This window comes from Anomaloglossus baeobatrachus, chromosome 6, assembly GCF_048569485.1.
Source record: "Anomaloglossus baeobatrachus isolate aAnoBae1 chromosome 6, aAnoBae1.hap1, whole genome shotgun sequence".
Lineage (NCBI taxonomy): Eukaryota > Metazoa > Chordata > Amphibia > Anura > Aromobatidae > Anomaloglossus > Anomaloglossus baeobatrachus.
The window spans coordinates 101,570,471-101,580,544 of NC_134358.1; the positions used below are offsets into that span (position 1 = coordinate 101,570,471).

The window sequence follows — 10,074 nt, forward strand, 5'->3', positions numbered from 1 at the left end:
CTACCTTCTTCTGAGGCCATTACGTTTTTATTTTTATGTCAATCTTGCCATACTTTTTGCGGGACCAGTTTTACTTTTGAATAAAACCATTAGTTTTACTATATAGTGTACTGGAAAATAGCAAAAAAAATTCCAAAACAAGTGCGACTGCCTGTTTGTGTTTTGGGATATTTTATTCATCGTGTTCACTATATGGTAAAAGTGATGTGTTGGTGTGATGCCTCAGGTCGGTACAAGTTTCTAGACAACAAACATGTATAGGTGTACTTTTATCTAAGGGATTAAAAATAAATAAATTCACAAGTTTGTTGTAAAAAAAAAAAAAGCGCACTTTTTTTTTTGCGCCATTTTCTGAGATCCGTAATATTCTCTTTCAGAATCTATGGCTCAGTGACTGCTTATTTTTTTTTTTTGTGAACTGACGTTTTTAATGGTATCATTTTTGCACAGATGCTACATTTTAATCGCCTGTTTTCGCATCTTGCGCAAAATATGCGGCAAGCAATTTGGATTTTTTTTTTTTTTTTTTTTTTTGCCGCTACAGTTTACCAATCTGATTTGATTTTAGATTTTGATAGATCGGGCAATACTGAACGCGTAAATACGTGCATATTTTTTTAACCCTTTAATTTCCAATGGGATGAATGTAGTGATTTTAACTTTTAGGGTTTGGTTTTTTTACATTTTTTTTTTTTTTCTTCTATTTTACAAGTCCCCATAGGGGACTATAAGGAACAGCAGTCTGATTGCTTATTCTATTGATCAGAGCAGCATAAATCTGATTTGCAGAAAAGCTCCTCCTCTCTCACACACTGCCAGCTGAGAGAGGGACCGGACTCTTGACGGCTACAGGAGTCATCACATGACCCTGTGCTACCATGACAACCATCGGATCCACATGATCACCTCATGTGACTTCCGATGGCGCCGGGTAAGTGAATGCTTACCACGGCCGGCATGTATAGCGCACTGTGACATTTTCACAGCGCACTGTAAGGGGGTTAACGGGCATGAGTGGAGAGCAAATCCACTTGTGCCTGACAGCCGCACATGTCAGCTGTTCAAATCAGCTGACATGTGCAGAGATCGCTGCCCGCAGCAGCAGACAGGCATTACCCTGACCCATTAGCTTGTTTGACTGCCCTCCCTCCATCACAGGCACACTTTGCCCTTCTTATGTCTGCAGAGACACACAGGATCACAGAGTAGTGGGCGGCCGCACGGAGGAAAGGAGGAGGAATGCACACGTACCGAAACGGGAGCGCTGTCACTTAAGCTAAGGGCAGGAGTGGAGGGGCTGGTGCACGGGGTCTGTGGCACACCAATGGTCCACTGAGGACCCCTTATTTGCATATGCAATAAAACATTTGTGTGAAACTAAAGTAATTAAGTCTATATATTGAATGTGTGTATTTTAATATGGCTCAAGTGACCTACATGACTGTAAGTGGTTTAGAGTTTTAGGGCCAACAGACATAACATATGTAAAAAAAAAAGTGTAAAACTTGTCCTTAAACTTGCGATTTATCCTCTTCCTTAGGAGACGCATCGGCGGGGCTCAACAAACTAAAATGTCCTCACTGCAACTATGTAGCAAAATACAGAAGAACGCTGAAAAGACACTTACTCATTCACACAGGAGTGCGATCTTTTAGCTGTGATATCTGTGGAAAACTGTTTACTCGAAGAGAGCACGTCAAGAGACATTCCCTGGTATGTTCCTCCCCAGCCACCGCACTACAGCTATATTAACTATGAATTACTAGGTTTGACAGTTAAGTTTTATTATCTCTGCCTAACAGTCCCTGCTTTTACTAGCACACATAAGAGATGCTAATGAGGGCTGTGACTAGTCACAGGGGTGTTAGTTCCCTGGCTAGTCAGTCCACTTAGCATATCTCTGTAGGTGTGATAACATGCTTTACAACAGCCAGCCTCATAGCAGTATGATACAAAGCCGCACATGCACGCGACTTTGTACCCGCCAGCTTCTTTGACGTCGGGTGTATGCGTCCCGGCTTCAAAGATGCTCACAGCCCATGCTCAGAAGTCATCCACACGTCCACTCATGCGCATTACTCCTCTCTTAGGCTGCTTTCACACATCCGTTTTTTGCTGAGCGGCACAATACGGCGCTTTGCAGAAAAAACGCAACCGTGTTTTTTTGCCGCCGGTTGCGTCTTTTCCCATAGACTTGCATTAGCGCCATATTGTGCCGCATGGCCTTGCGTTGCGTCCGGTTTTTGCCGGATGCGGCATATTTAGCATTTGCGGCGGCCGGGTGGAATGTTGCCTGGCACGTTTTTTTGTGCGTCGAAAAAAACACACAATTTGCGATTTACGATGTGCTCGATTTACAATGTAACCCTATGGACGCTGGATGCGTTTTTTTTGCACTGCGCATGCTCAGTATCAAGCCGCATCCGTCAAAAAATGGACGGGCCGCATGGAAAAACTTATACAACGGATCCGTTTCTTCGCTGTATCCGTTGCATAGGTTTTTGAGCCGGATTAAGCCGCACTGCAAAAATCGGATGTGTGAAAGCAGCTTTAAGCTGAACACATACACCCGACATCTGAGTAGTGCGCATGACTGGAAGTGTGGACTACTTCCGATCATGGGCAGGGAGCATCTCTGAAGAAAAAGTTTGTTGTGTGTTTGGTGTTTTTTTTTTTCCCCCCCTTTGTATTTACTACTCCCCTTAGGGGACGTGAAACTGCCATCATTCGGTTGCTTTGTGCTGTACACAGCAGGGCATCAGCAGCACAATGGACGGCAGAAATCCCCTATGAATGCTGGTTCGCAGCTGGCGTTCACAGGAAGAGTGTCGCGGCCAACACACGGGTCATCATCTGCCCCCTGTCTGTCATGCCAGCCCCTCTGCGCCTTTCCATCATATTATTGGAGCCAGCGGGGAATGACTTGCTCCCCTCAGGTGCGGGTTAAATCCCACTGTCAGAGATTGACATCAGGATTTAGCTAATTAGTAGCAAATTGTGGATTTGTTTGAGGGATTTCTTAGAACTCCCTGATTGTCACCTCAGGTAAATAAGTCATCAGTGAGGGGCATAAATATTAAAATATAACCTAGCTATAAATCAATTTTGTTAAAAATTAGTGTAAAGTGCAAATAGTTTTAATATAGTCCCAAATAACTCCATGCTATACTGCGGACTAATTCTCTAGTCTATGCTTACAGTGTTCTTTTGGGCAATCTTTCCAAAACTTGGACGTTTGCCACCATCTGACCTGTAATACCTGAATGATTTGATTATAGGCCCCCCAGGTAGATAATAAGAAGTTGCTAGATCAGTTATAATTGAGGCACAAATAAGTGGGGGGTGGGCAGTGTGCTGTACGGGGAGCGCGACAGTGGGGAGGGCAGTGTGCTGGGGGGGCAGTGTGCTGTGGGGGGGGGGGGGGGGGACAGTGTGCTGTGGGGGGGGCAGTGTGCTGGGGAGGGGGCAGTGGGCTGGGCAGTGGGGGGGGGCAGTGTGCTGGGGAGGGGGCAGTGGGCTGGGCAGTGGGGGGGGGCAAGGTGCTGGGGGGGGCCGCAGTGTGCTGCGGGGGGGGGGGCAATGGGCGGGGGGGGGCAGTGTGCTGGGCGGCAGTGGGGTGGGCAGTGGGGGTGGGCGGCAGGTGGGGGGGGCAGTGTGCTGGGCGGCAGTGGGGGGGGGCAGTGTGCTGGGCGGCAGTGGGGGGGGGGGCAGTGTGCTGGGCGGGGGGGCAGTGTGCTGTACGGGGGGGGGGGCGGCAGTGGGGGGGGAGCAGTGTGCTGTACGGGGCGGGGGGGGGGGGGCAGTGGGGGGGCAGTGTGCTGTACGGGGCGGGGACGGCAGTGGGGGGGGGCAGTGTGCTGTACGGGGCGGGAGGGGGGTCAGTGTGCTGTACGGAAGCACAAAGTGGATTCTATACTTAGATTTAATTGATAACACAGTGAGGTTGGGCTCGTCATGATCACACAGGAGAGGGGGAGGTGTGCAGCACTAAAGAGAAGAAAGTGCTGCTGGGAAATTTTAGATTTAGCAGGTAAGAATACGATCACAACCCATTCTGCTTTGTGAGGCTGGATGCTCTGAGGGTCAGATAAAAATCGTTCCAAAGATGCAATAAAAAAATAATTTTGGGCTTTGTATATTAACTGTTATGGGAAAAAACTGTGTGAAAAATGGTGTCTAAACTACCTTTCTCTTTATTTGTCCAGGTGCATAAGAAAGACAAGAAATACAAGTGCATGGTATGTAAAAAGATCTTCATGCTGGCAGCAAGCGTTGGCATTCGGCATGGCTCCAGACGCTATGGAGTGTGTGTAGACTGTGTGGATAAATCCCAGCCGGGCTTTCAGGAGGCTGGTGTAGAACAAGTGACAGACCAAGACTTTCCCAGGGATGAAGAATACGACGATAATGACCCAGTGGAGACTGTTGATGCAGATGATGACCTAGGTGATGAAGGAGAAGATCAGAACGACCATTCTCGGTGGTCGGAGCAAAATGACCCATCACGCTGGGGAGAACAGAATGATCCATCACAGTGGGAGCGACAGAAACCTCAGCCGCGGTGGGACGAGTCGGGAGACGTTTGTATGACTATAGATGACTGACTGCCGCTTGGCATGTAAAACTCAAGGGTGCTGCAGCTGGACGGGACATTCACGTCACTTACTGAAACATTATTGGACTGAAGGCTTACAATACATGGTACCGTGCTGGACGATAGTTGTTGCTGTGAAAACTGTAGGGTCAAAGCCTTATAGCAAACAAAAAAAAAAGTTTTATTTTTATTTTATTTTTACTTTAATTTTTTTTTTTTTTTTGCACAGGACTGTACATAATACAACCATTTGGTTGACATTTACAGAGTCCTAACATCTCCAATCAGTTATCAAAGAAATGTATTTTTATTTATAGAATATAGCTACGTCGGTCCTATCGGAGCCTAAAAACTACTATTGTAATGTTACTGCGTGTCTCGGTTCCGTTTTGTTAGTATGAGGAGGGCTGATGAGTCGGGGTGTGTATGTGATGTTCCTTACACTACTAGGGTGTCAATAACGGTCACTTTTTTTTTTTTTTTTGGCGTTGCTAACCCTTCTTTCCCTGTAAGGACCCATCTGCACTGCTTTCAGCTAAACCGCAGGTCTCTATCCGATGGGTCCGGGGAAACTTATCAAATTTTTCACTGCAAATTTGTGATGAAAACCAGGCCATGATAGTGTTGGGTCACATTTCTGCCACGTAGAAAATATATATATATAATTTTTTTTAAATTTTTGTATAATTCACTGTGATTGTATTCACATTTTTCTTTTTAATTTATTGTCTGTAAAGTCAATCAATTTCATTACTGCTCTGTCCCCGGAGGTCGGGTCGAGTGCTGAAGTCACAAGCTCTACACTTCAGCAATATGCGTCTAAAGGGATTCCTGAACGGGGGAACGGCGAGCCGCTCAGGATTAGAGGATGCTTTCTATGTTGTCGTTCAGTGACTTGCTCCTGAATTGCTGCTTTTCTTATTCTCCAGGACACATGGCTGAATGTAATCTGTTCTAGTAAGGCAGTGCTCTCCATGTTGTCTTCGTCCTCTTTTATTGTGGCAATATTTTCCCATAATATGCCCTGACTTTAGCACTTGGCCGTTCACGCAGCTTTTAATTCTCACCCTTTTTAAATTTACATTTTGTTATTTTGATAAGCGAACGCTCCATGTCCCTGCGTCTCCCAAATAGTTATTTCAGATGAGGACACACACACACACACACACACACACACACACACACACACACACACACACACACACACACCTCTCCTCTCTGCAAAAATGGTTAAAACCGAATGTTCTTGCAGAGTACAGCTGCAAAAGGGAATATATTTCTGTATGTATCTGATGTCGGTGAGTGCCGAATTGCACAACTTGTCCTGAGGAGGGTAAAGCCCGCTTTACACGCTACTATATATCTTACGATGTGTTGGCGGCGTCACGTTGTAAGTGATGCACATCCAGCATTGTAGCATGTAACAACTACGTGCGATTGAACGGTAAAACGTTCATCGCATACACGTCGTTCATTTCCTAAAAATGGAACGTCAGGTTGTTCATCGTACCCAGTGTAGCACATATTGCAGTGTGTGACACCCCGGGAACGATGAGCAGATCTTACCTGCGTCCTGCGGCTTCCGGCCGGCAATGCGGAAGGAAGGAGGTGGGCGGGATGTTTACGTCCCGCTCATCTCCGCCCCTCCGCTTCTATTGGCCGGCTGCCGTGTGACGTCGATGTGACGCCGAACGTCCCTCCCACTCCAGGAAGTGGATGTTCGCCGCCCACATCAAGGTCGTATGGACGGGTAAGCACGTGTGACGGGGGGTTATTCGTTTGTGCGGCACATTTAACAAATTGAACGTGCCACACATACGATGAGGGCGGGTACGATCGCATACGATATCGTATGCTTAATTGCAAGGTGTAAAGCAGGCTTAATATTGCGCTCCACAGATGTGTCCTCATCCTGCCGTCTACGATCACGTAGTAGTTGTGCTGCAGCCTTCAGCTAAGAGCCAGAGCGAAGGCTAGCCTGAAGCTCGTGTGTGGTCCTTTGTTTCCCTCTGTATACATTTACTGTCTTTTTTTTCTTTTTTTTTTTTTGTTTTATAATTTTATTTTTCTTTTTTTTTATGGGTTGAAACTGAATTATCCTAGCTGTTTGGAGTTTTTATGTAGAGCGCCCGGCGATTCTTAGTTACTCAAACCAGTTTCCTATTTGTTTAAATAAATGCTTTATGATTGTCTTTTCTGTTAATAGGAATACCATGTCAGGTCGAGATTTCAGATGTGTACAAACTATTATCTTTACAGTTCTATTATTTATTTTCTATATATATATATTTTTTGGGGAGCAATATTGCATTGACTATCTACTAGAAGAACAATGAAGTCGGTTTTATTACATGCTACCATGTGTTTAATTCTTTTGATTCTTACTCCAGAACATCAGGTATTTCAATACAGCCCCAAGCAGTTTGCAGGTTTTTTACTTATATTCCTGCTGTGAAATTGGCATTAAAGGGGTTGTCCAGTCTTCTGCTGATAGTCTGCAGTTACGCCGCTGTGACTGCAGACCTCTGAATCCTTACAGACTATGCAACGGGCATTGTCCGCAAGGTTGATCACACGATTTGCATACTTCTGGCTTGGGCTACTTTCACACTTGCGTTAGTCGCAATCCACCGTGTTGAAAACTGCGTAATCCGTTAATGACTGGCACTGTCTCCCATAGACTTGTATTCACAACGCATTGCGACTAATGTCTCTGCGTCTCATCCTCCGCTTGACGGATCAGTCGTGGAACTACTGACCGTCAAGCGGCAGGAACGCAACATGGCAACGTGTTTTTTGAGCAGCAGAATCCTTTTTTTTTTTTTTTTTCACTGCGAATGCTCAGCTCTTATGTTTCTCTCTCAGCGGTCGAAAGATCAGCTGATCGGCCGGTGGCGGCTTTTGAGTGCGATCAGTTGAACGCCCGACTTTTGTGAAGGATCAGCTGATTAGCCGCCAGGTGATCAACTGATCGTTCACAATAGCCTGCCGCCTGTAAAACGGTAAAAAAAAAAAAAAAAAAGTTGATGTAGCATCAGTTGTGCCACTATCTGCAATGCATCTGTTGCATCAGTCACACAACTGATTGTGACAGATGCAAATCAACGCAAGTGTGAAAGTAGCCTAAGTCCGACTAGACGTGCACGGCCGCATTCCAACTAGACTTGCACAGCCTCGGTCAGTTCACTTACACTAAGCAACACTGAGCATGTCTAGTCGACATGTGACCGCATATATGCAAATCACATATATTACTAGAGAATCCTGACTGCATGCACTGTAAGGCTATGTGTCCACGGTAGAATGTTGCTGCGGATTTTTCTGCATGAAAATCCGCGACTTTCGCGGCAAATCCGCACCTTATTTTTGCCGCCAATTTACCGTGGATTTTGATGCAGATTTTTTTTTTTTTTTTTCCCCATTCTATAGCCAAAATCCGGATCAAAATCCGCAACAATAATTGACATGCTGCAGATTTTTCCGGATCAAAATCTGCCGCGGAAAAATCCGCAGCATGGACACAGCATTTCCAAAATGCCATTGAAATGGCTTGGAAGTGCTGCTGCTGCAGATTTTCGGAAAATCCGCGGCTTTTCCGCGAGAAATCCGCGGCAAAATCCGCGCATTTTCCGCAGCGTGGACACATGGCCTAAGGTTTCAGGAGTCTATTGTCATATGGTGACTGCAGACTTTTTTTAGGGGAAGACCGGGCAACCCCTTTAAAGGGAACCTGACAGCTGATTCATGCTGAAACTATGAGAAGAATGAATCCGAGTCCGATTCCATTATTTTAGCGAGGTATTCTTTTTTTTCTCTGAAACAGTGTTTGAGAGGAAATCTACTTTTTGAAATCCAGCTGGGAACTATGCAGCTAAGACAAGTCCAAGAAGCCTCTCCCCGATGGTTGTATGATGAAACACCCGTCAGTCAAGGTGACACGCTGGCTCCTGGACCAGGCTTCCAGTTGGATAGTTCCTAACCGGCTTGTCAAAATTATATATGTTTTTGGGGTTTTTTTTTTCTGTAAAGCTGCAGTGTTTCAGAGAGAGAATGTACATTTGAAAAATGACCGTCAGGTTCCCTTCGATCTCCCATCTCCGTACTGTCTACTTGCCTAAGGTCTATGCTGCTGCTATTGAGTGTTTTGTTGTAGTGGGTATTGTGGCCATTAGTTGGCGATCTCCGAGGTGCATAAAAAACATGTCATATACTATCGTAAGGGCAGCCAGCTAGTGCCGTGAGTACCCATTATCAATAAATCTTATTGTGGAAATCAATATGAAATGTCACCTGAATCTAGATGAGTTCCCCTTTAAGTATTTTATAAGCTACTATAAACTCTGTATAAAGGACAAAAAAAAAAACATTTTAGGCAATGTTCATTGTACCGTGTCACTGCATCCTGTAATGTCTCCTTAAAACAATATTGCTGTCTAAATTGGAATATATTTATTAAAAATCCCCCAGAATACTGGTCGATGGCGTATAATGGGATTCTGTAGTCAGTATATTTTCATTATATATTGGAAAGCTAATACCTCCTAAACGTTAAATGTTTTGTCATTTTTTCTTTTTTAAATCTTCTTTTGGTGGGGTCCAAAATAGATTTAGGTTACTGACAAGAGTATTTTTAAACATGAAAATGTATGTTTCGCTTTGTGAATATGTAAGTAGTGTATGTCTCATATTTTATTTTGGTTTTTTTTCCCCCTTCTATTTCTCATGTAGACTCCTATAAATAGTTTTAAAAATTGCTCCATATAGATCTGTCAATATATACATATATATATATAAAAAAATATAATATATACATTTCACAAAAATCTGCATTTATATTAGGAGCAAACTCACTCAGAAGCGTAGACCCTTGGACCTGGCTTTAAATTCTTGTATTTTTTATTTTTATTTTATTTTTTTCTTCCCCATTTCTCCCCACAAATTCTTATTCTATTGAAAATGAGTTTTTATTACTTCAATCATTTATGTATATTCGATAAATTATGACCAAATGTGATGTTAGATTGCATACAGTAAATTGAAATATACACTTGGTACACTACAGCATTGTTGTGGCATTTATTTCCCTTTTACATGACAGGTGCCTGCTTGATTCGTTGGAAGTTTTGGTCTTCATCAGTAGAAAACATTGTGTGCACCATAAAAGAGGCCAACACCTCACTGCATTGGCAAAATGAAGAATCTGCGCTCTCAATTCACCTATGATGAATTCTCTCCTGGTACTTTTTTGATAGTCTGGTCCATGTTGCAACTGGTTACTAAGAGGTCCCCCAAATGTGAACATCAGTCTTGTGTAGAATTTCTAGTTATGAATGTCTGATATTAAAACAAAAAAAACCAATCTAATATACTCTCCTCACCGCTAACTTCTTTGGATGCCAACCGGTCCTGTTTCTGCTGCCATGTGCCGCATCTCCGGCCCAGGACAAGTTCACGTAGTCGTCAACAATCTTATGACGTAA

At 44.1% G+C, this 10,074-nt stretch overlaps 1 protein-coding gene across 1 annotated transcript in view; it reads left to right on the forward strand.

The window, feature by feature from the left end:
- ZBTB10 (zinc finger and BTB domain containing 10) overlaps window positions 1-9,653 on the forward strand; it is a 45,153-nt gene extending 35,500 nt beyond the window's left edge. The window contains exons 4-5 of the mRNA XM_075353145.1: window positions 1,541-1,713; window positions 4,206-9,653. Of these exons, the coding sequence (XP_075209260.1) occupies window positions 1,541-1,713; window positions 4,206-4,604 (572 nt within the window). The 3' untranslated portion in view covers window positions 4,605-9,653. The remainder of the gene's footprint in view (window positions 1-1,540; window positions 1,714-4,205) is intronic.
- The last annotated feature ends 421 nt before the right edge of the window (window positions 9,654-10,074 follow it).